Genomic DNA, 26,298 nt, shown 5'->3' with positions numbered 1-26,298 from the left:
AGGCGGCACGGCGCTCCGGGGACAGGGGGGCACAGCACAGGCCCACGATCCGCCCCCCTCCTCATGGCCGCACCAGGCCTCAAGCTCTTGACACGCAAGCTATGAGCAACACCGCGGCTGCCGAAACCCCACGGCCCTGCTGGGGCCAAGGGCAGGCTGAGGGCCGGGACTAGGCTCCGTGAGAAGCCGCCACCCTCGGTGCTGAGGGTGCAGCTCGACAGCGGAGTTCGGGACAGCGGGCGGCCCGGGGCCTGTCCCCTCAGCGGCGGGGCCTGTCCCCTCAGCGGCGGGGCCTGTCCCCTCAGCGGCGGGGCCTGTCCCCTCAGCGGCGGGGCCTGTCCCCTCAGCGGCGGGGCCTGTCCCCTCAGCGGCGGGGCCTGTCCCCTCAGCGGCGGGGCCTGTCCCCTCAGCGGCGGGGCCTACGTCGGCACCGCCCCCCGCCCCGCCCCGGTCCCTGCGGCGGCCGCAGGTGGCCTCGGCAGCGCCTGCGCGGGGCGGTGCCGGGCCGTTCCCTTCCGCCGGGCCGCGCGGGCGGGGCTGCGCGCCTGCCTGCTTCCGGTGTGTGTTCGGCGGGGGCCGCGCAGCGGAGCAGGGAGATGGCGGAGGGCGGCGCGGAGCGGGCCGATGGCCGCATCGTGAAAATGGAGGTGGATTACAGCGCGACGGTGGACCAGCGGCTGCCCGAGTGCGAGCGGCTGGCGCAGGTGAGGGGCGGGAGGGAGCCCGGCGGCGCCGATGGGCTGAGTCATGGCGTGGGGCGCGCTAGGCCGCGCTCGGCGAGGCGGCCCGGTGGCGGGGGGACCCGCGGCGCGGCCCGGCCCGCAGGCGCCTCTTGTCACCCGGTCCGGTGCAGGAGGGTGCGGGGCTCGGGCCCTGCTGTGCCGTGTGCGGCGAGTAGGGGCTGCCGTGCCATTCCCTGGCAGCGCAGGGCAGGAGGGCGGCCGGAGCTGTCGGGGTGCGGCCGGGCGGCTGAGGGCAGCGGGAGGCCCGGCGTGCCCAGTAGGGCCGCGGCTTTCCCCGGTGTGGCGGGACAGCCGCGGGCAGCGCACCCGACTGCGGGGGGCTCGTTCATCCCTGGACCGCTGCCCCCCAGAGCTGCCTCCCTGTCAGGGGCCCCGGACCCGTCTGGGCAGCGCTCTGCCGCTTCCACCTGGGTACGGGCCTGGGGCTGCGGGGGGGGCGGGGGGGGGCAGAGCCCTGCCAGGGTGCTGGGTGTCTGCTCCACAACCAGGCCTGTGCACCCACCCGGGGCGACCTCGGGATGGCTTGCCAGTTAGGATCGTAATCATGCATATGGTCTATGTTAAGGATCTTGTATGGATTTGTGCCTTTGCGTAGACCTCAGGACAGATAGACCGGATTTGCTGTTACGCTCTGTCCCGTTAGGATGGTATCTGATTCTTTACATGCTGCCCATCCTCCGCTGGATTCATGTTTCTCAGACATGTTGTACTGTGTAGCGTGTTGTAGGATTCTGAAGGCAGTGGCCTTAAGCAAATAGCGTCTTTTTACTGTCTTAAGGCTGTGCTGTGTGGAGAGTTTTATCCCACATGCTGCATTAGGTACAGACACCATGACTATGGTTCATTGTTGTGTAACGTGTAAATTTTGTAGCACATCCCTGGCAAACCATTGTATATAGCTTAAAAGATTTCAGTAAGGTAGGTATGTTTTAAAAACAGATGTAATTCTCTCTTTTTTGTTACTAATTTGCTAGTTTCTAAGCACTTTTTGCAGCCCCACAGTTGCCAGGGACTGTTTCAAACTCTTCCATGTTAACATTTTTTTAGTGAGATATTTGCTAAGAATTATGATGTAGGACTAAAAGTAGATTGTAGTGTCTTTAACTCCTCTAAACAAATATAGTTCTCAAAACTCAAAAAGCAGGACTATTATAATTCCATGCTTAGACTATAAAGCATGTAGTTTATGCTTTCTATAATATGCTAATTAAGATATGATGTATGTGGATGAAAGTAATAGTAAAAATTTCTTTTGGCCAAAATACCTAATTGCTTATCTGTTCTCACTTAAGGCTTTGTTTTGGCTAGGAAAGAAATGAGTCTTCCATCTAGCTCGGTGAATGTGAGCTAAACAAACCTGTCTGAAACTTGCTAGGTTTTTTGCTCCAGACAACCAACTTCCAGCACGTATTGGGCAAAAATGGAATTTCAAAAACCTTTCCGGTTTATTCTGTGTGTAGAACCATATATTTAAAGTTACTGCTATGTATGTTTCTTTTATTAAGAAAAAAAATCCAAACCCAACTTAAAAATGGGTGTACAGACTAGTCTGTTTTTTACTTGCATGAGAATTGGAGCTGCTCTCTATTTAAACTAAACTGTGTTTATCACTCATTATGATAATTCTTTGCCTGTCACATTAGGAAGGAAGATTGCAAGAAGTAATTGAAAACCTTCTCTCCTTGGAAAAACAAACACGCACGGTAAGTACCATATGGTGTGCAGCATTTAGGCTGGGTTGTCCTATGCACCCCCTTGTTCCACTACATTTAAGTTGTGAAGGGAACTGGAGTATCAGTCTTTCTATTTTGTTGTTCTTTTCTTTAAAAAGAAAATTAATAAGTTTAGATATAATCAGGTTCTTTACCTTGGTGTAATAGAAGCGCAGGTGATAGAGGTCTGCACGTTGTTTATCCCATCACTAATATGCTGTTTGTTTGTTACAGGCATCTGACATGGTCTCCACATCCCGTATCTTAGTTGCTATAGTGAAAATGTGTTACGAAGCTAAAGACTGGGATGCTCTTAATGAAAATATTATTCTTCTATCAAAGAGAAGAAGTCAGTTAAAACAGGTGAATTTCATCCTTTGAAACAAAAAATGAAATCGTATTTGGACCTGTGTATCTGATTCCCACTTGTGTGTAGGGACTTTCCTGACTTTGTAGCACCTGCCTGAATATATTGTTACTAGCTTCTGTTGGTGTTTTTTGGTAGACTTAGGAAAGCCAATAATGAAACTGATGTCTGGAATTAGTCTGTCTCCACCCTGTGCCTGAGCTCCACATGGTCCAGCTTGCCATTCTTGGCAACACAGCTGTGACTTTCCTGCTTTTGTGCATGCCAGTACTTTAGACAGTAGTTCATCGTTACGCTCTTATACAGTCTGTATTGTGGCCATATTCTTAATTTTTTGTGTTCATGAGTGTACATTAAGCAGAGTTATTGCAGCTTACTGTGATCAAATAAGGTGTGTGCTTTACAGGCTTGCTTTTGAAACTGTCATACTCGGGTATTTAGTTCTGAGAAATGGGCTATCAGGATAGCTGAAGGCACTTGAACTTAAGGAGGTACAAAGTTTATTGCATCGTGTATTTAGTTTAACTTAGTAGAAGTCAGCAACAGGTAGTTTCAATGGTATTGCTTTAGGAAGGAAAAGGTTGCCTCCTTTTTAATGTTCAAAAATGTTAGGAGTTTGTATAAAAGTAGAGTACAGTTTAGTTTGATAATTTGCACAAAAAATGTTGCTGAAGACTTGGATCATTTCAGCTGAATTTTCTTCTTGAGGAAGAGGTTTCATTCTCTCTCTTTTCTTTTTTGAAGTAGGTATTTTAATAATAATAGCAACAGCTTTGACAGCATTGTTACCAGAAGAACATATTCCGATAGCTGTGCTTGCCACTGAAGGATGCTAGTTTATTAGTGCTTTTTTGGGAGTATGCAGAGATGGAAAATAATCAGTCAGAAATAATTAGCCCTCTTCCTTCCTTTCCTGAAAAATCTACAGGTGTCCTAAAGAGAAGGGCTAGTGCACACGCTTAAGAGAAGATAACACCTTTCCTGGGCCATGCAGGTCTTGGGGCATACAAATTTTGTCGGTCCATGTGAGAGTCATGTGAATTTGGCAGGAGTACTGCTTTTCAAGAGAAAGCTCTGTGGGATTAATCATTTTGAATATCACTGGAAAAACTGAGGTGAAAGAAGAGACAGAACAGCATCACATTTGACTTCAGTTGCTAGCGTCATTTTACACATTTTTAGAAGCAAAGTGATGAGATGTAGCCTCCATGCTTTTTGTTGAAATGAGTCTCTGAAGTACTGAACAGTTTCATATCAAACCTATCTGACTGTTATAGTTGGAATGCATTTGCAATATCTAAAAAACACAGTATGTTCTTCTTTTCTGTTACTGTACTAGGCAGTTGCTAAAATGGTCCAGCAGTGCTGCACTTATGTTGAAGACATCACAGACTTACCAGTCAAACTGCGCTTAATTGACACGTTGCGTATGGTTACGGAAGGAAAAGTAAGGTTTTGTTTTAAGACTGTCTATAAGGTAGAATAAAAATGTTCACCTCCTTTAAAAGCATAGCTGCTTAACCTTGTTTTTTAATCTTGTTCAAATAAGAGCAAAATTAATTTTTAAAGTAACTTGAGAAGCCAAGTAGTGTATTTCTTTCTGAAAGACTGCAAATGTTTTCCAGATTTCATATTTAAATAATTTGCTGAAACACTGCTTATATTTCCATGATGTAGATATTTGGCTATATTATTGATATAATTAATAGTACAGTTCAGAGTTCTAAAATGCCACTTTATTTTTCACTTTTTAAAACGTGATGTATTTGAGTTTGTTAGAGAAATGGGCAGGTTTCATTTAATTTCTCCTGCACTTAGCAAGGTATTAGGTACAGTTACGGTAACTAGAGGGTGATACTAAAGCATTATACCACGTTAATAATTTAGATAATACTCCTTTTGCTGGATGACTTTTGTCTGTTCAAAGTTAGTCCAAATTGTTAGTAAACAAGTATTGTCGATTTATGGGTGGTTAGTAGTGAGCAAAATAATGCAAATGGTAGTACTTAGTACACATTAACGATTAAAGTCTTTACTTTATATCTGTTTCAATATATTTTAACAGGCAAAATATCTAATACTTCATGCACAGTGCACATCCTTTTATGTTTGCTTGAAGAACGGTAGATGAATTTAGACATAGTTTTTTAGATTAATTTGGTCCAAATAGTTCCGGTGTGTCAACTATCCTTTCTACTTCAGCTGTGTATCTTGTGGATAGTGTCAGTATAGCGTAGGGATACACAGGGAATTAATTGGTGTATGACAACATCAAATATGTGTCTTAGTGGGGTTGCAGTCTTAAGTTTTCACTCTTTAGAAAATGCCAATGTTTAAACAACTACTTCTGATTTCAGATATATGTGGAAATTGAACGTGCTCGCCTGACAAAGACGCTTGCAACAATAAAAGAACAGAATGGTGAGGTGAAAGAGGCTGCCTCTATTCTGCAAGAACTGCAGGTAATGTGCCTTGTAACTCAAAACTGTGTCAGCAATAAAAATTAATTGTGACTGCTCTTAGGTTATTGTTTAGAAACTTAATCACGTATGTTTGCAGAAATGCCTGGAATGAGTTTACCTGTTACTAGTGAGGGTGTAATTCAGTTTTAACTGCTTTTGTTAGTCTCACGGTTAGGTTACGTGGAATACTTGCCATTTGGAAAACAGATTCCAGTTGTCTAGGTAGTGTATTGAATTCAGTGTTAGCAGATTCTTTTGGTGTAAGTGGGGGTTATAATTGAAAATTGAATAACCTTTTCTCCATTTTCACATGCTCTGGCATGTTTTTCCTGTTTTGTTTCCCCCACCACCAACCTCCTGCTCTTCCTGGGAAGTTAAGAATTCACTTGTTTTGACTTTGACATTGTTAAATAGTTACATTTTTATTTTAGGTGGAAACCTATGGTTCAATGGAAAAGAAAGAACGTGTAGAATTTATCTTGGAGCAGATGAGACTCTGTCTAGCTGTAAAAGACTATATTCGGACTCAAATTATCAGCAAAAAAATTAATACAAAATTCTTTCAAGAAGAAAACACAGAAGTAAGTCATTGGAGGATTTCTTTCTCTCCTTTCCCCTGCTTGCCCCCCCCCCCCAATCTGACATGTCTCTCTTCAAATCCAAGTGTATTTGAATCCCTGTTTTCTGTGATCCAGTTGGATTTAATTTTCATGATTCATGAAGCTGTATTAATTTCACTGTTTGATTCTGTTTCAGAAACTGAAGTTGAAATACTACAACTTAATGATCCAGCTGGATCAACATGAAGGCTCCTACCTCTCCATCTGTAAGCACTACAGAGCCATTTATGATACTCCGTGTATCCAGGCTGAAAGTGAAAAGTGGCAGCAGGTAAAAAAACATCATGTACAAAATGTCTGTATTTTCATGTGGCAAATACCCATTTCATTACCAGATCAATTTATGGCAGATTAAATAGCTCATCAGTTTGTTGTTCTTAGTGGTTGTTTTTTTTTTTAAATGGGTATATTAACAAATCAGTTAGTTGAAAACAAATAAAGTTGATTTCAAATGAATATTTATAACTAACATCTTCATTATATTGTCTTTGAAATCTTGAGAATTTCTTGTCTGTTCAAGTGCAGGAATTAGAAACAGCTGTGCAGTTGTGGTCTAAATGATACTGTTGTGTATGCAGTACAGATGTTACATATTTAAAAAGATTTTTCCCCCACATATTTACTTTAAATACTAGTGTTTCAGTTAACCTGAATCCATTTAAATGTATCACTGTGAATTCAGGGTTCATTTCTGCAAGATTACATTTCTTTCACCTTAACTTTCATATGCTGGGTTTAAGCCTTTTACATGTTAAACTCTAAGCTCTGTGAGTGTTTTCAATTCCATCATTTAATTATTGGGGAAAAACCCACACTCTTTCCTCTTCAACAGGCACTGAAGAGCGTTGTCCTTTATGTTATTCTTTCACCTTATGACAATGAACAATCTGATTTGGTGCACAGAATTAGTAGTGACAAGAAGCTAGAAGAAATCCCAAAGTATAAGTAAGTATTCTTTCTAATAAACAATTAGGTGAAAAAAAAAAGTATCTCAAACTAGCTGTTCAAATGAAATTGTTTATGCTAAGTCTGCTGTAAGAATCTCTGAATGTGTGAAAAATTATGCAAAATTTTTCTGATTGTGCAAGTTCTACATTAAAATACGTCTTATAAGAGAAAGAGCTTTATTAGAAACACAGTCTGACTTGAGCTGCCCGATAGTATGAAGCATTACAGTATATTCATGAAGAGCAATGAAATCAATGGTAAAAAAATGAAAGCATTTACAATTATTTCTTTGATCTATTTAAGTACGAAATAAGCCTTATTAATACAGTATTGTAAATCACCTTTACTAAATCATTTAGAGACCTCCTAAAACTATTTACCACTATGGAATTGATGCGATGGACTGCCCTAGTTGAAGAATATGGGAAAGAATTGAGAGAAGGATCCCTTGACAGTCCTGCAACAGATGTTTTTGGCTGTACAGAGGAAGGTGAAAAGAGATGGAAAGATTTGAAGAACAGAGTTGTGGAACATGTAAGTATGGCTGTCTTTAAGCATTAGCTGTGTATTCAGTGCCTCAACTATAAATGCTTTTCGTTTGCCTTATGTTAGTTACAAAGGGGCGGGGGGGGGAAAAGGTATGTAGTAAAGCAGCAGATAAGTTGCCTTTTCCATTGTGCTGTATTTTCCAGATTTTATTTACTCATGTATCTTTGTTATAAATAGGTGTTTGGCACGGTTGCCATAAAAAAGAGCATGTTGCATTCGAATTGTGAGATTTAGCATTCACATTCAATACAGCAGAAATTTGGAAGTCTTGCTTTTTATTAAATTCATAATGACTTGATATCATTACTTAATAATTTGTCATGTAAAGACTTCTATGCCTTTTACAAGCAAAAGAACTGTTCGTTTGTAACTCCCTCACAATACCTTATGCTGCACTGCCATTAGAGCTCCTAATCTGCTTTTAACATTGACTTTTATATTTTTGCAGCCTGCTTCAATTATTTTTTGCACATAACCCTCTACTCTGAACACTTTTATTCCAGAATATTAGAATAATGGCTAAATATTATACCAGAATTACAATGAAGAGAATGGCACAGCTTCTGGATCTATCTGTTGATGTAAGTGTTGCTTTGCTTTTCCTTCTTTCGTAAGAGGTGTGGAAGTGTATGTGTGTATGTGTTTGTGGCAAAAATGTAATTATTCAGCAGATTAACGTTCTCCTGTAACTTGAATATGAGTTCTCTTTAGCTTAAAATGCTCTGTTAGTGATGCTATAGGTCATCATTGCATTGTTTTACAGACAGTGCAGAAAGATGTAGCGCTGTAGAAATACACTGCTTGCTACAAAATTCTCAGGGTTTACACTTGTGTGTTTATGAATGTTCATGGATACAGTATCTGTTGTTGTATCTCTCTATATTTGTCTTGGTATTATGCGTGTACCTCTCCTGGCTTCATCCTTAGTCTAATTCCCCTGTTTGTGTTACCAGTGCTTTTCAGCTCTTACAGGAAGAACAAAGTGTGCTGTAGTGATAGACAGGGAGCATTAACTGAGCTTTAGTTCATTGGATTCTGTTTATGAGAAGTAGTGTAAAAGTCTGTTGAGAATAAATTGTCTGAGTATTTGGCACTTTATTAGTCAATATGATGACCTGAGTGTATTCTCACGCCTTTATGGGAGTTAAACTGGTTTATAATCCAGGGAGAACTCAGTTTCATGATGCGTGTGCCCATAAGGCAAAAGTTGCTCTTAAAAATTCATTTATATTCAAGGTCTCATTTAAATGCTGGAGCTTCTTGTCTTGTGTTTTAGTGTTAAAATGTTCTTGTCACTGGGTGAAGATACAGGGTTTCTCACCTTTAGACGCCCGTGTTTATAGATGGTTGTACTTTGGGAAAATGGGGTGGAGTAGTCTTCCTGTCATTCCACTTTGTCTTTTCAAGAGCTTTCAGAAGAGATTAATACATCTTGGCATATTGGTGTTTTGAGCGCAAATGAAAAGCTTTACCCTACTGTCTTTTAATTAAATCTGCTCTTTCCCACAAACTCAGAATAAACCTTCCTTGACAGTGGTCAATAATTCATGCAGATTTTCATATGCCTTGCTTGTCAGAAGGCTTGTTCTGCTATCAGGTTAGCCAAGTACTCCAAAGTATGAAAGTCTGTTGGTGTAGTATATTAAACTTAATTTCAAGAAAGATAATGAGAAACAGGTGAGAAAAAAAGAATTTTTTAATAGATCATGCTAGTATCTTGCAGTGCCAACATGTAATATTAAAGTATCGTTTGTTTTAAGTACAATACTACTGTAGCTGTATGTCTGTTAAGTATAAAGAAAATCTAGTTCCCTGTGCTTTAATGCTGTCTGGGAAGAATTCTGATGTTTTTATAGATAAAAATGCTATTTTCTTGACTTAGTGCTGTTTGTCTTTACAGGAATCGGAGGAGTTCCTGTCTAACCTAGTAGTTAATAAGACCATCTTTGCTAAAGTAGACAGGCTGGCAGGAATTATCAATTTTCAGAGGCCTAAGGACCCAAACAATATACTCAATGACTGGTCTCACAAGCTCAACTCGTTAATGGCCCTAGTTAACAAAACCACGCATCTCATTGCCAAAGAGGAGATGATACATAACCTGCAGTAAGGTGCCTCAATAATCTCAATGCTTTTAAAGGCATTAAATCTTCATAATAGAGACTATTATTCCAGTGTGTATATGGTTTGTTTTCTCCCTGTCAGGCCTTCCTGGTCTAAAGTTTAGAACACAATTCTGAAATTCCTGTTGATAATTAAGTTCCCGTGATTATACATTCGGTTGTTATGTGTTTTTGCTACAGTTGGTGAAAAAACATAATAAAACTGTATTGCCTGTATAATAGTAGTCTTGTGGCTTCTTTTCCATGTATACCTTTATCTAACACATAATCCTGTGGTTATTTCATTACAGGACTTTTTTTGAGGCTGTGATTGAAAGGATGTGCTATAAATAAAAAATCCTAGGGGTTTACAGTAGCATGCATTGAGGTAAATTAAAATGATTATATTGTTATGTCAAGATACTGTTTGAACAAAATTCTGGATGTTCATGCTTAAGAATAATGCTGTTTCTTGTGATGTGGAACTACAGAGAGACTTAATTCTGAACTGACTGAGAAATTACTGAATTTTGTCTGCTGGCTGCAAGTCACTAATGTTCACTATTTTGTTGTTGCAGCTTGTAATGGCTACAATAGCAATTACACAATTAGCGGGGACAGTACTTCAAAGCTGCTGCTTCTTATAATTGAATGTGTTACATTCATAGAAGATAACATCCTATTATTTGCTTTAACCTACTTGTAATGGAGGGCAGCTGTAGACTTTCCCCATGTCCCTGTTCTGGTTTTTTTAGAAAGTAAATAGTAGCACGAATAGTATAGGAAGAATCAATAGAACTTTTATTGAAAGTGCTGTTTCTTAATTTTTTAATGCTAGTTAGTCATAACTAACTGTTCTGTTCATAATTAGGTAGAGACTATAATAGTAAATAATATGTTGAGATGTGTGTAAATGCTATCCCTTTAAAAGCACACCGAACTTCATTCGGACTAACACTCTTAGCACAGGTAATTATTGGATGAATACACAGTAAGTCAGGAAGCTAGGCAGTGATTTTGAGGGTGGGAAGTGTGTGAAGGGACAGGAAAAGACAGAAGCTTTTAAGCAGTGATTTGCATTTGAAATTTAGACTTTGGATGTAGTTTAAGGGAAATGTCATTTCAGAGACTTGCAACTTTATCAAGCCATACCAGTCCAGCTCATTGCATTTAAGCAACAAAAAAAGCTGCTGAACAATTGGTGAGGGAAGGGAGAAAGAGGAGCAGACTGTTTAGAATGCATAGAATGCTTACCATCTAGCTTCCTAAATTGTATTATAATCCCAGTTGTACAAGTTGTGTAAAATCTTGTCACAACCACAAATCTTGCCCGAGAATGGGCTGTACTGGTCTTTGTGAGGCTAGCCTTAGCAGCATGAGTGAAAGTGGCTGCTGGGATAATGAATGAAGTAACTGCAGTTTTGACCTTGTCAATTGAAAAAAAAAATAAATCTTTTGCAAACTGAGGCAAGAGCTATCAGAAAGGGGAACAATGGATCGTTAGGGAAAGTGGGAACTTGCCTCTCCCTGTTCTTCTTAGCATAGACCTATTTTCTTCTTTTTTGCAAGTCTGATCGGGAATCTTCAACTCCAAGCATTTAAGCTTATGGACTCTGTGACACTTCTACCAGATGAGACATACTGGACCTGTTTTCCCAGCCAATCCTATTTTCCTTTTTATCCTGGAGTGGAATGGTTCAGTGGTTCCCTGGCCCTTGTTCTGGTGGGGTCTTGCAGATGCTTCTCCCTCTCTGCCCTAGCTATATACCTCTCTGCTGCCTTTGCATTTAGAGCATGAGTTTGTTGGAGAAAGGAGGTGGTTTCTTCCCCTCACAACTACCTTTTGCTGTCAGCATTGGAAAGAACGTTGGAAACACTCTTAAATTTCAACAGCCCAGGTATCTCCTTAAAACTCAGAAGGATTATGAAGGTTCACATTAATGGTCTGTATTTGTACCAAAGATCCACAGTGATCAAGTTTTTTTGCCTTTTGGTCTGAAATATATTTTTTGTCCTCACTTGAGTTCACTTACAACACCTCTGTCTTGGTTTGACAACATACTGCGCAAGGCAAACTCCTACCTAACTCCATCCTCAGGGTGAGATACACCTGTTGTGTACCTAGTACTTGGTGCCAGAAGCAAGAATCTCTCAGGATTTCCCTCCTCACACATCACAAACTCAAAAAAGGAGTTTTAAAACACAATTGTACAATTACTAGGCTGTACAGTAAGCCCAAGTGAGTGAAAAAATCTATTCATTTTGCTTGGAGGTTTTTTGTTTTACTTTGGTTTTTTTTGTTGTTGTTGTTGGCAAACTACTGTTAATGAAAATGAAAGGAGTGTATCTTGTGTCTCTCTGGAAAAGGTTGCCACATTCAGATTGCTAGAAAAAAAGAAAAACTGTACATTTTTGGTGCTAGTTCATCTGAAGAATGCAGATACATGTCAGATATAACTCCTCCGTGAGCAATTTAAAGGTCAACATAAAGGCATGCAGTCTTTTTTAAAAAAAAATGCATTGAGATTGAAGATCTTTGATCTTGACAATGTGGGATCAAACCATCATGTTAATCTGAACTTTGTATTTCCTATCTCCTCAATGTACCCTCAGCACCCCCTTATTGCTGTTTGCTTCTCAACACCCTCATTTTGTGGATCAAAGGAAAAGTGAATTAGTTTGACTACCAGTTGCTCTAGAAATTGTATGTGTTTAAAGAGTCCACACTGAAGAAATTTTATCCTTGGGTAATTATGAAGTAAGATTAAAGTTGAGATCATCTGTTCATTAGAGGACTCTGGAGGAATTCCAGGGAAATTTTCATGCTGGAAAATCGAAACTTGCTACTCTACAGCCTAATAATCAGACATTAATGGCTACTTAGAAACAGTTCGCTTTATTGTTTAGTGAGACTAAGTCTTACTGTTGCTATCTAACCTCAGGTCTACCACTGACTTGTTTGTGGCAGAGGGTAAACCACTTAACTTCTTTCTGCTAGTTTCCCATGACTGCTGCTTCTGAGGGAGTTCAAAAATTTGTAAAGGCCCAGTGTGCTAAGACAATAAAAACATTGCTTCTATTACTGCAATCAGTCTGGAACTTATATTGAGAAAGGCCTCCTGTTGTTTGTTCTCAGAGGTGAAAACTGCTCAAGACGTTAACTGCTGGGATGTTAGGCTCCAGGGTCGGGGAGGCAATTCAGTGTTGAACGGTACTTTTACGTGTTAATTGTAATGTTTTTTCCTGTATTGTGAAGTTAGACATCATGAGTGGAGCTGATTGAAAATAGAGTTCTCTGTATCGGAATTTAAGAAATGCCAGTTCCAAGAAACAGGAGTGAACTTTATCATAGAATGGAAATTGATGGTTCTGAATGTCCTGTGAAAGCCAAAGTTGCAGAAGGAAAAAACCCAGCAGCGTAAGTCTGAAATAATTGAAATAGTTTTGCTTTGAAAATGTAGAAACTAAGCTATAGCTGTGATTCCAAGTGTGCAGCTCATGGGTGAGCCAGGACTCTAGGGCTTTTTGGCTAGCAGCTCTCCATTAGCCCTGAAGCAAGTGAGGGTTTGAGAGTTCCCAACTCTTCCAGAATCCGTGCCACACCTTTCGGAGCTCTGCTCAGATCTTTGCTTCATGGCAGGGAGCCTGCCAGCCCTGAGTGGCCCCAGGTTTTCAAACTCCTGTTTTTTGGCAAGGAGCCTAGATTCTCCAAGGACCTGGGTATGGCTCCTAGCTTCATGGAATGGGGAGAAGGCCTGTGAACAGCCATGGATTTCCAGAATCCTGACTTAAGGGTAGGGAGACTGGATGTGTTAGTGCCTTCTGTACAGGGCTTCCTTGAAATTGCGGTCCCTGTGAGGTCGGACTTTCTGAACTTCCAGCAGGAAATTGCAATTTTCAGATCTGAAAAGTTTTGAAACACTAGGAAAATGTAAAAACGGAATTGAATTTGGTATTGGTGCAATCATTGGAGGGTTTTTTGTTCATGTTTCTTGTTTTAATCTCACCGTTCTAATGCATCCTTAGGAATACCACTGTTAGGCTTTTGAGGATCTGAGCCCTGTCAAGTCTCATGATGCTGAGCAGAGATTCCTTCTTTTTGTTCCTATCTCATGCCTCCCCATTGTGCCTTTGCAACATACACTGTTGCTTTTCTTCTGCTCCCAGATTCCATGTGACCAGCTGCTCCTGGTCTTCTTGGGCCTAGTACTGTGAGCTCTCCTCTTGTCATGAAATCCCATTAGTGAGCGTAGCACATGGGCATTCCAGGAACTCAGGAAGCCTGGACAATTCTAGAAATGCAGGCCAGCAGTCAGCATGTAACATGTTTCTGTGCCTAGTGTAACACTGATTGAAGACCTGGCTAGTCAACTCGGCCTGTAGAGTTGTGAATGATGTGTTTGATTGCAGAGGTTGGAAGTCAAAATTGCAGCTTCTGCTGGGGTAATACACATCAAGGAGAGAGAGAGAGAGATCTCACGGAGTCTGTCCCACAGTAGCAGCTAACATTATAAGCGTATTTATTTAAATTATCCTTCAATACGGTATAGAAGGATGTCAATAAAAGCCACAAGAACTCTCTTTATTCCCCCCCCCCCCCCATGTAGTATATAACCGGTTGCTAGTAGCATACTCTGTCTTTTGTGCTGTTACACTAGAAGTGTCTCTGAAAATAAAGTTCAGTTCTGTTGAGGCCCTTTGGATTTGGGTTCTTGTCCCTTAGGCCACCTCCTCTGTCATTTGCACTTTGAGCAGAATTTCCAAGGTTAATGAGTGCTTGGAGCCCAAATTTGTTTTGGACCAGCAGTGCTCATCTTTTCATCTGGTAAAAAAAACCCCCAAAACAAAACTATGAAAGAGCTTTGAGGGGACACCACATAGAAGCAATACAGTTATTCCAGTGTTGCAGGCTCAGTGGCAGTACTTGGACAAAGCAGCACTTGGCAGCAAACCTCATCTCAGAGCTGTTGGCTCCCTCTGTAGCCTCTGGCATGTCCACTTTGGATTTATGCAATATGACAAACCTGTCTACGAAACAGCGTAAAACCTGCTTCATATAGGGGCTAAGAGGTTTAATTTAAGTAACAAGATCATAAAAAGCACTGGGTGTAATGGAACAGTCTCCATATTGTTTTATATGCAGCATTTTTTCTGAGATGGGTACCATAATCTTTCCCCAGCTCCTTTCTGCACCGTTTGTACAGGGCAGAGTTGCCACTGCTTTACCGCAGTCTTTGCCTTTCAGTACTTTCAATATCAAAACTTTAAAACAACAACAACAGACAGCAATAAAAATGGTGTCTTGTAATTTTGAGCGAATCCTTCCTTGCATAACTCTATCACTAGCCACACTATTTTTTTCTTAGCATGGTATAAAGAAATGGACAAATATATAGGACAAATAGACTCAAAAGTTAATGACAGCTTATGTGAAAAATAAACCCAGCAAATTTGTGTTTCACCCCAAACTGAACTCAAGAATACATGTGTACTTTTAGATAGATACACACATATAAAAATCATTATACTGTCCATTTTTTTTTTTAATTACCATTTATTTTAAAGAAAACTTTCTTTGCATTTTGTAACTGAAAAATTTGCCAGTAATACAAAAGCTCACTAGGAACCATACCCAACCAACCTCCACAATAAAGGGACTAATTCCACTTCCACAACCTGGACTGAATGAGATGCAAAGTTAGATCCTAAACATGGTTTCATCTTTATCTGACTCATCCTAACTGCCCCCTTGTGCAGTGCCCATGGAAAACAGTTCAGTCACAGCATGCCCTTTTGGCTCACTGGGGATGGTGGCCTGGCTGGGTAGCAGAGTTGGCCTGTGGCCAGCTCTGCAGGAGCGTGTTTGTCCTCCCACAGCGGCATCTCGTGGGTCGAGGCTGGAACCAGCTGCACTCCCCTCTGGCATGGCACTGAAACTTTATAAATATTCCCGCCTGTATTTATAAAGTTGAATTAAAAAGTGGAATGATTTAAGTCTGGGGCTGTAAATGCAAAGGATTTCTTGAAATTTATTTCCTTCTGCATTTATATTTTTTGCAAGGAGCTCTCTCTTTTCAAATGCATTACTGATGAATATGGAAAATATTCTTGCGTCAAGTATCTTCTTGCAGTGGCAACGCAGCAGAGGCTGGGCTGGTGGTTACTCTTCAAAGAGTTAGGAGGCGTTAAACGTAAATTTAAATATAAATGTATTTAGGAGAATCCAATACTAAAATGACCTGGATCTTATCAAAGTTGAAGGAAAAGTTTTTTAAAAACTCTGGGATCCTGTTTTGTTGCTAAGCTTCATTAAGGTCCTGAGGCAAGCTGTTGTCCCCTCAGGTTCGAGCCCACTCTGCCCTGCGGCCTGCCTTGGAAAAGCCAGCTTGAAGAACAGCGTAGGTATCGAGAATGGATTGCCACACATTCTGAAATCAGAGCTAACGGGGAAGGTTACTCGGTGAAAATAAAGCTGTTATGCAAAGCGGTGTGTGGGGTTCACGCGCAGCCAGGGGTGCGTTACCGAGGCAGGCGCCTGAGGCACAGGGCGCGCAGCCCCCTCACACGGCCCCCGCCTTCGGAGCGTTTATGGGCTCTTAACTGCTTCAAAAAAAGCCCCAAACAAAACGGAACAACAACAACAAACCACTAAAAAAACCCCAATAAGCCAACCAAGCCTGCAACAGTCGAATGACGGCGGAAAAGCCCCACGTTCGGCACCGGCGGCCTCTGGCAGCTCACCGGGCGGGCCCGGCCCCACCGTGCGCGCCCCTCGCACCCAGCCCGAGGGCGGCCGGGCCGCGGCCGCGCAGCGTCTCTCCCCTCCGGCTCCGGGCCGGCGCTCGCTGCCTACCCGCGGAGGCCGCTGCACGGCTCCCGCGAAAGGGGCGGCAAAAAGAAAACACCCCGCACCTCCCCCAAAACAACAACGCAAAGCCCTGGGGCTGCCGGTTTCCAGCCCGAGCGGCTCGGCAGTGCCTCTGCGGCGTGAGGGGAGAGCTGCGGACCGGAGTCCGGGGCTGCCCCTGGGCCGCCGCCGCGCCTGCCGTGCCGGTCCGCGGGCGGGGCGGTGGGTCCCGGTGCCGGTACCCTGCCGGGCGCTGCGCCCGCCGCCCTCCGCCTTCCCCCGCTGGCCGCCGGGCCGGGAGGAGGGCGGGGGAGGGATTTCCCACAATGCTTTGTGGGGACGTTGACAAGTGGATCCAAGATGGCGTAGAAAGTAATGACAGGTAAGTCAGGACTTCCCCATTCGCCCCCCGCGGGGGCCGAGGGCAGTCGGGCCCGGCTGGCGAGGGCTCCGGGGAGGCCTCGGGGGATCCTCGGTGCCGCGCAGCAGGCCGAGCGGCCGGGCGAGGGCTGCCGGCCGGCCCGGAGGCTGAGCGGTGCCGGCTGGAGAGGGCCCTGTGTCTGCGGAGGGGCCTGCAGCGGCAGCCGCTCGGGGGCTGTTTACGGGCAGCTCGGCCGGAGCCCCGGGGGTGCCGGGCTGTCCCGGGGGCCCGCGGCCGGCGACGGGCGGCCCGGCGCGGCCCTGCGCCCGGCGCAGCGGGGGCAGGCGGAGCGGCCGGCCGGGAGAGCCGGAGATGCCTCGCACCAGCCCGGCTTCCCCCGGCTCCGGGGGTGCGCCTCGGGGCGGAGGGTGGGGGGATGCGGAGGGGTGGGAGTCAGCTTTGTTTTTGTACCGGGCGGGGCGGGAGGGGACGGCTAGCGACAGCCAGGAAATAACAATAATAAACCAGAAGGGAGGGGAGAAAAAAAAAAAAAAAAAGGTTTAGGTAGGGTTTGTTGAAAGATGGAAAAATAAATCGAAAGAATTTAACAGCTGTTGTAAAATTAACCCTTGGAGCAATCGAAGGACCGGCAGATGAGCTTATATTTTTGTTTTCTGCAGGAGACTTTGTCAGGGCTGAGCAGCTAGAAGTTGGGAGGTCTAACAGACCCTGAGATCACCTTTTGTACGATGCAACTGTTCTGAAACTGAAAAAGGGGAGTTTGTACTGCAGGTTGTGATACGGTCCTGCCAGCAGAGACTATGTGTGTGTATATATATATATTTATATATATATAACATATGTAGGGCAAATCCCCAAGTAGGGGAAGGGGATATGTTACCCCTCCTGGGGTGGGTCGTACCCTTTTATTAATTTCCAGATGAGTGGAGTCGTTTGACATCAGTGATTTGTTAATCAAACTGTAGTTTGATTATTGTAACATGATTAAACATATCATTGATGGAAATTAAGAAATAACTGCAGGGAGACAGTTGCCAGATTGCTTTCCAGTTAATGAGAAAATGTGTGAGAGGTAACAAGGTAATAGGACTTTTGCATTGTCAGAGGTGCAGCAAGCTTGAGGTAAAGTTTTAAAATAACATATTTTGCTTTTCATTGAAGAAATAAAAGAATTCAGTTGTGAGATACAAGGGTGTCCTAGAGATGAATATCCTCATTGACAGGTTGAGTGCATCATGACTAGTCTTGTGTTGGGGTCTTCTAATGTTGTTCTTGGTAAATAATATAATTGAAACAAGGCAAAGGAGAAAATATTCCCCCCTCCCCCCCTTATTTCTATTAAGAAAAGACACATTCTTTTGTAAAAATGAAAAGAAAAAAACCAAACCTAAACACAAACCACAAAATTAAATTAAGTTATACTTGGCAAATTTGTATTATTTTCCAAGAGTGATTGGTAGAACAGGGAGGTTTTACAATAATGTGCTTTAAATTCAGTTGTTCAAGTACTTTTGAGTCATAGCAGATTGTGAATGAAAACTCTGTTGTTGTTTTTTTAATGGCAAAAGTTGTTTGATTGGGACAGCCTGGGGTTGCTGGGCCGCTTGCTGGTCCTCTGTAGCGAGGAGCTGATTTTGAACATGCAGTTGAAACTTAATGAAGGGAAAGTGTACAAGTGATCACCACATTCCTGCCCCCTCTTTGGGATTCAGTGTGGGGGGATTCACTCTTAAATGACTTAGGCTCTGGTAATCTTAGCTTTTACAATGCAGAAATTGTGAGCAGCGAAAGCTGAATTAAGCTTTTTTTGTTGAACTTTAATTAGCAGAACAGTTTTTCTTTATTGGTAAGTGAAGGAACATTTTGTGTGTTATTACTGATAAAATTGAGTTCTCTTTGTCATTTGTTATGAAAGCAGAAATGACTTTTTTTTCCTAGTTAAAATCACATTTCTATTATCACTCCTTACCTCTGTGAATTTTTTTGACTTACGAAATGTGCAGAGTGTGTATTTCCCCTCCTTTAATTCATACGGACGCTGTGCCTTTTTAAGTGAGTCAGATTAATTTTTCTGTGAAAGAAGCTTGTTAAACTGATGGCTGTAGGACTTGAAAGGTTGTAATAGCTGGTTTTGTTGGGTTTTTTTGTTGTTTTATTTTTGAGGGTTTTGTTTTTTAGGGGGATTGTTTTGGGCTCTCCCCAGCAAACTGAAAATTAAAGTGAGATGTGGAAGTGGCTTCTTAACCTGTAATATGTCCCAGTTCTGTTTCTTGACCTCTCATGGAGGAATCTTTCCCGTGCTGAAATCTCATTGGCTTCAGAGGAATTGCTCCTGCGCTTTGGGATCCATATTAGTAGATCTGGTTGCAGGAGAAGGGCTGGAGTTGGGAGAGAACTTCTGCTCCAGTGTTAGATTTACGGAGAAGTTCTCATCTCAGAAAAAAGTAACTGTGTCTACAAGGTTTGAAGAGGTAATATTTCCACATGGGTAGGGTACAGGCCTACTGCTTGAGAGATCTGGACAGCCTGATGCAAATCACTTCACCTGTTTATGCTTCCTTTTGAAGGAATTTAAAACAGGACTAGTGAATCTTACCAACTTGTGAAGAGTCTTGAAGCCTGTGGATGAAAGAGGCTATGTAAGAGCTAGGCAATATTACTACTAATGTTTTCCAACTCTCTTAATTTAGTAGTCTGATGAAATATTTTCTCCATCTTTGGCAATTATTTTTGTTACTAAAATCCCCTTTGCAATTATAGCTGGATATTCTTTCTGACTTTCACTGTGGTTTTGTTTTCTTTCTATTTGTTGTTTGCTACCATCTTACATGTGCTACTGTACTTTATTCTAGGTATTTTCATTTTAGTAATGGCAGAAGCAATTGCTGGAGCAATTCAGATTATTAGTTGAAAGCCCTTGAATCTTTCACCTCACTGGCATTCCCTCCTGAGGTCAGTGGTACCTAATGGGTCTGGTAGCAGGAGCAAAATCTAAATGAGAAACTTCTTTTGTAATAATTTAAATCCTGGCCCCTGTGTATGGCTGAATAACTAGGGAAAGCTGTGGGAGCTGGCTTGGAGAATGAGAAGGAAGGATGCTGTCGTCCTACTCTAGCTTAGGGATAGAGTAGTTGAACAGCTGGCATTCCCCCTGCTTTGGGGATCAGTAGGCCAAGTAGCCTAGTAAATGTGAATCTTGTCCTTACGTTTTTCCTAGAGTTGCTAAAGACTTCTTACTGGAAGCAGATCCCCAGAGCTGCTCATTGTGCAGGATTGCTAGCGGCTCATCGTGGGGGAGAAAACAGCCAATTTTGTATTCCTGACCTCCCCTCCTGCTCGCGTATTATAGCTGTTTAATCTTTTCTTACTTCATTTGTTGAGGTCCTAAGGCAAGATCCCATTATCGCTACATGGTATATGTATTTTCCCCCTCTCAATGGAAGTATTATGGGTTAGATTATCAGAACAAACAAGACCTTCCTATTTTTGTTCTTGTTTGTCCTGCTGTTTCTTCTGTGGTCTTTGGCAGTAGTCAACGCTTGTGTTTATGTATATCAATGACATATATTTAAAGACACTGTACTTTGTATGTTTGATTTCTTACTTCCTTTGGTAGACTTCTCCAACTGTCATTCTTTTTTCAGCAAGGAAGAAAAGAGAGAATATTAAAAAAGAGACCGCTTTTCCAAAAGTTTGCACACAGCAAGGGTATGGAATAAAAAAACCCAAGGAATGCTTGGTCTTGTGGAGCTTGTGACTGGGAAAGTAAACACTTGTTTTCTCCTAGTATTTATTTGACAGGGGGTGGGGAAGAGAAAGAAAATAACTGAACTTTATAGATAGTAAAATGAGGAGTCTGCAAGGTCAGACTCTCCACAGAAACAGGCCAGCTTCTCGTGATTTCATTATGGTGGTATTGATATGTAACTTAAATTCTGTATTCAGAAACAGTCTTGCTTACTGAGCTTTCATCTTTTCTTCACACAAATATTTACAACATGAAGTTTCAACCAGAAAGACTCACTCATGTCTGAGAAACACAGAAAAGTGACTATTAACGTAGGAAAAGAAGTGATTAGGAATTTAAGCAGGGAGATTGTAATTACTCATGGGTAAGAATTTTTTTCTGTTGCATTTCTATTGCACTGCTAGTTGAAGTTAAAGGATGCTTTATGTGGCTGTGACATAATAACAAAATATTTCTCTATAATTTTATATGCAAATTCATTGTCATAAATTTAATAGAGATGCACTGGTTATTTATCCAGTCTTTTCTCAGAGTCCTCCAAAATACCTAATTTCAGACTTAATACAGGAAAGCCAGATAAGAAATCATACATCTCAATCTTTTTTCCTTCTTAAATGTAATTTTACTACACTGAGAGGTTTCATTTCATAACTAAAAAGTTTGAATGGTTACTGTGGCCCCTTCCTACTTAGAATGAGTACAAACTATCAATTTTTCTAAGTGGTGTGGAGTCTTTGTTAGGTGTCAGGAGGCTCATACTTTGGCAAGAAGGTAATTTCGAATTTGTAACACTGAACTATACAGCTTTTCCAAGAAGCAGTAGGTACACAGTTGATAGCAAGAGCTTTTGCAAGTGATTTTGTAAAGAGATGTTCTGTTGATGTTACTGTAAACTTGTGTGATTTGTTTCTGTTAGTCTCAGGAAGTACCACTTGCATGAGGAATGATGTGACAGAGGTGGATATTTTTAATCTTTGGCTTATATGTGGTTTAGGGAAATAAATTTTGTGATCTCTCCTGTTTGTAGGCAGTAGGAAGGCTGATGATTCTCAGAGCTGTAATGACTAAACGTTGGAAGAAAAAGAATAATAGAATTATGTTAGGTATGAAATTTTGAATGTTGGAGTGGCAGGAAGTGAAGGGGAGAAGTGTGAGCAGTGTGTGGATTTGTCTAAACTGGTTTTATGGTAGTTAGGGTAAGTGTTATTTAGAAATGATCTTTCAGTCTGTGAATTTTACAGGTTTGGTTTTTTTTTTCATAGTTACCTGTAGCAAAAATACTGTATTTATCAAAACAGTAAAAATTACACTGCTTAAATATGCTTAGAAGATCTTTTGGGGCCCTTCAGACCCCATGGGAAAAGGAAAATACATAACATGACAAGCTGTTTTTGAGAATATTGGTTGTTAGTAATGTGGCATGAGTGTTTAATTTGCTGGAAAATATTTAGTGGTTCAGCAAACCAAGAAAGTAGCAAATCTTTGTGGACATAATAAATGGAAAATGCCACAAATAAAAAGCATAGTGGTTTTGGCAGCATATAAAATAATGCTTCTTCCTTATATATCTTCTCACTTAATGTAAGATTATCTGTATTTTTGTCACTGAAAATTTAATTTTATCCTGCGGTAGTTCTGGGGGGAATGGGGACAGGCAGCGCGCTTCTGCTTCCAAGTGATGTTCCTTCGTTGCTGTCTACTACATCCCCATCAGCTAGTTGGGATTCCCAAGTACTGTTGACCAGCCACGACAGCAGCCTTGCGTCTGCTCCTCTGCCATCTTGGGAGCCAGAGTTGGGCTTTTCTCTTTGTCTACGCAGGGAGGTCGTTAAGGGGAATGTGTTTTTTTACTGTACTTCTGAAGCTGTGCTCACAGTGCTGTAGCTGAGTGCTGTGGCTATTTTATTGAAGTGATGTTTTTGATTATAGTTGTTTGTGCTAATGGTTTTTGAGGTAACCGTACTCTGACCATATCTTAAGACACTCACACATTTGGAATGGTACAGGACATTTGTTTTGTCGTTTGAACTGACTGATAGTACTTGGCTGTAGTTTTGTTTATATTTGTTTGGCTAGGCACTGATCTTCCGAAGTTTTGTCGGAATTATGCCATTAACCACAGTAGGATCGTTACTCATTCCTGCTGATGTCTGTTCTTTGAGTGGGGTTTAAGATACGTGACTGAATCTCTAATGTTCATGTCAAAAGGAATGAGTAGGGTGAATGCCATTGGGAAATTTGTGTTTTGGATACAAGTTGTGGTGTTGCCCGTAGGGTTTGCTGTGTGAGGAGAACTTGAGAATCCATGTTCTATTTTCAGGAGAGGTCTAAAAATTGAACCTGTTGGTAGTATTGTATTCATGCATTTGAGGAGAGGAAACAGGGGTGGTTTAAAAGCATTATCTAGATGCAGAAGGGTTAATATAATTAAAATACAGAGTAAGAAGACAACTCCCTAAACCAGGCTTAGCTGTATTATGCCAAGCTGTTTGAAGCACGGTCATGTAAAAATGAATTTCAAAGGTTATTTACAATAAAGATAGCAATTTTTAGTGGTGGAGGTTAGTTATTGCTTTGAACTTTCAAAACAGCACACAAAAATATCATACACAGTTACATAATAGGTATGGTTTTGGGAAAGATGTGTTTGCAGTATCTGTGGGTGGCATGATTGTGTTATTAAATCTGTTATGGTAGGACCCTTTTGTGCTAAGCACTGTATAAATGCCTAACAAAAATCTCAGTCACAGTATTATTCGCTACTATAATAAATTTAAGTTCATTATAATGCTGCAGTGAAGACTGAGGTATGTTGAAAGAAAATTTTCCTGTTGTGTCACAACTTTCTGGCTTATTTCTGTGTTCAGTTTGTGAACTGTGCACTGTAACTGTGCAACATAACTATCAGTTGTTTTTTATGAAGATTTTTATTTTCTTTTCCTTCTTGAATGGATTGAAAGAGCGACTCATGTTTTGCATCTCAAACAGAAAATGGAGTTAGGGCTTTTATTATTTGTTTTTTCCTATCCACCTGTAGAACTGTGGTATATACTGTGGCATCTGCATTTGCACTAGTGATCATAGCTGTGTTCTTCAGGTAGATCTGCTAATCATAGGGGTGTGCTGCTTTGCAATACTGGGACATGTCAAGGGTGGAGAAAGTTCTTGTATGAAAATGAAGGTGACATTTGAGGAAAGCCTGTTTCAGCATCACTACAATATCCCTGCTAAGAAAGCGTGGATGGAAGCCACTGAGCTTTGGAGCTCCTTAGCGGTTGGGGGCGGGGGGGCAGGGAAGAGTTTGCATAGGGTTTTCCAAAAAGGGAGTTACTGCCATAAATAATTTCCTAATTTAAAAACACTTCTATTGCTGAAATCCAAATACAGCTGTATTGAAAGTAGCTGTGAATTGAACACAAGGGTGAAAGTTAGGAACTAATTTTGATTCTGTTTCTGAGACTGATGAAATTGGCGAATTTTGGCAAATGAACTGTGGTCAGGTGCTCTCTGAAGACAGCGCTGTGCAAGTTGCAAGTTCGGTGAGCATCATGGAAAACTGTGACGTATGTTTTTGCGTTTAAACTTCTGAAATACATTTGTAAATGTTCTGATGTGTTTTGTGTTGAAATGATGCCTGGGAATCTTCTTTGACTGCCCAGTGCATTCCTTGGGAGCACAGTTCTGTACTCGTTCGGCATTTTGAAAATTAGGTGGCAGATATTTAGTCACATATACACAGATTTATCTATATATCATACAGCAGACATTTCTCAAAAAGGACTTTTGGCAATATCTCATGACTCAGCTGAGAAGAATATTGGTAATTGCATGACTGTGGAACTCCTTGAGATTAATGATGTTCACTTTTGTTGGACAAAATTACTACTAAAAGTTATAATGTGAAATGTGCAGTGACACTCAGGAGCAAGGCTGTGATCTGTTATTCAGGTGTTTAAAAGAGAGGTTCTGCCACAAGTAGGCTGTAGTTTTAAAAGATGTGGATTATGATGTTTAAAACAGCTTTTAGAATATGAATACTGTGTTCTTCTGCAAAGTCTGTTACAGTTTGAGACTTGCAGGTTGGTGCTGCTCCATGGAGAGCTGACTGTTGTGCAGTGCTGATTTTTCCCTTTGTTTTTCTCTAGCAAATTTTATTAAGAGAAGCAAAGATTAAATTACTTTTCTAATGCATTTTTTTAAAGTAAGTAATTGGTGATGTTGTTATGGGGATAAGATGGTAACCATGGGACAGTATTTCAATTAAAATGCCCTCATCTTGGGTAAGTGTGAGAAACTCTTACTCTCAAAAAGCACTAAGGACATACAGGTATATGGAATACAAACTGCTGCTGTTAACCAGTTATTATGAAAGATTGTTTACGTGAAGATTTTCTAGGAAGGAGCCAAAAGAACTTTAGGTGGGGCAGAAGCACCACCTATTATTATGTTACCTGATGCTTACTATGACATACTCCTCATTTCAGTTGGTTATTACTTGCCAGATTTTAATTATTCGGGTTGAAATTTCCCATGGTAGGTGTCTATCGCAGGCTGACTTTTTGGGTGCTGTGCAGGGAGTGAAGGGTTCTGCCAGCATGGTTCTTTTCTAAAAATTGGGTAAAAAAAAAGAAAGAAAAAAATCTGATGACCTATAGTGCTGCTTCGTAAAAAGTTGAGATGTGGTGTAGTATGATGTTTCTGCCAAGCGTATACTTGTTATCAGCCCTGTGAAAATCTGCTCCGTGTTGGTCAAGTTAGCATTTAGTACAAATCTAAAAGATCATCCCTGCAGTGAATATACTTCAGCCTGAGCTAAGTGGGATTGTTGTACAATTTGAAGGGTAGGGCTTCTGCATGTTCCCTGGTATGACTTTGGACAAAAATGAGAGCACAGAGAATTCCCCGTCTCGACTCCCCATACCCAGTTCCTCTTTCCTACCAACGCTGCCTTCCTGCAGCATAGACGAGGCAGCGACTGGATTTAAACAGAGGTTGCAAACTGCAGTTTTTCACAGAATGTGTAGAGTAAACATGGAGATGGGGTGGCTGAACAAGGAGATTGAGATTGAAAAATATTAGTGCTAGAAAGAAATAGAAGGGAAGCTGTACTGTATGGGTACCTATAATTTATAATGCTAATACAATTGTTGGAATACAGTTTCACTGTTAGCATACATTAGAAAGTGTTTCAGAAATGGAGTAGGGGATAGCAAAAAAAAAAAAAAAGGGCAAATCATACTTAAGCCTCACCTTTGCTGTACTTCATTTTCTGTATTTCTAATGGATGCTCCCATGTTGTGATGTAGAGAAATGCTGAATACTCATAAATCACTCAGGCAGACACTTTGATCATATAAAGGGCTATATAATACAGGGCAGAGCATAATGGGGAAAAATCACTTCTAGTTGTCTTTATCTGAATATAAGACATTTACCGAAACTTTTGACTTCAGTGTGTATTAATGTCTTAATTCTTTGTAAAATGCGAATAACGTCAGAAGGATAAAGATATTTTCTTAATACTTGTGAAGTGCTGGGTCACAGTATTTATGAGCATTGAAAAGTTAATGAAAACATTCAAATGCAGTCTTGAGAATCAGATTTTAGCAGCATGTAGTAAATAAGTCCTTAGGCCCTGTGTTGAAGTATTTAACTATGTGTCCATTAAGCAGCAGCCTCTGTTCTGCCTGCTCATTCTGCCAGGTAGCCCTTGGAAAATGTAGTATGTGACTAACAAGTTAAAGGCAATATCATAACGCAGACGCACAAGAGGGCCAACATAAGCTTGTACAGATACTTTTGTCATTATACAACTTTC

General features: G+C 41.4%; 2 protein-coding genes across 6 annotated transcripts in view; both read left to right on the top strand.

The window, feature by feature from the left end:
- Positions 1-523: 523 nt before the first annotated feature.
- On the top strand, positions 524-9,743 carry PSMD12 (proteasome 26S subunit, non-ATPase 12). 2 transcript variants are annotated; one of them, XM_056333431.1, is made up of 11 exons: positions 526-704; positions 2,387-2,446; positions 2,690-2,818; positions 4,162-4,269; positions 5,180-5,284; positions 5,716-5,865; positions 6,041-6,175; positions 6,737-6,849; positions 7,212-7,386; positions 7,905-7,982; positions 9,302-9,743. In XM_056333431.1, the coding sequence occupies exons 1-11, from the start codon at positions 597-599 to the stop codon at positions 9,509-9,511; spliced, it is 1,371 nt and encodes a 456-aa protein (XP_056189406.1). In that variant the 5' UTR covers positions 526-596; the 3' UTR covers positions 9,512-9,743. The 2 variants fall into 2 exon arrangements, with proteins under 2 accessions (XP_056189493.1, XP_056189406.1); XM_056333518.1 differs by lacking the exon at positions 9,302-9,743 and having other exon boundaries at positions 524-704; positions 7,850-7,969.
- A 6,899-nt stretch (positions 9,744-16,642) lies between these two features.
- The window catches only part of HELZ (helicase with zinc finger), a 91,479-nt gene continuing 81,823 nt past the window's right edge, over positions 16,643-26,298 (top strand). For 3 of the 4 annotated variants that reach the window (XM_056333231.1, XM_056333156.1, XM_056333067.1), the window contains exon 1: positions 16,643-16,732. Coding sequence is in view for 1 of the 4 variants with exons in the window: in XM_056333304.1 (XP_056189279.1) it covers positions 16,726-16,732 (7 nt within the window). In the remaining 3 variants the exon portion in view is untranslated. The remainder of the gene's footprint in view (positions 16,733-26,298) is intronic. The other variant, XM_056333304.1, reaches the window with a different exon arrangement.

Source organism: Falco biarmicus, chromosome 1 (genome assembly GCF_023638135.1).
Source record: "Falco biarmicus isolate bFalBia1 chromosome 1, bFalBia1.pri, whole genome shotgun sequence".
In the NCBI taxonomy this organism is placed as follows: Eukaryota; Metazoa; Chordata; class Aves; order Falconiformes; family Falconidae; genus Falco; species Falco biarmicus.
This window is presented reverse-complemented; position numbering and strand designations above follow the sequence as displayed.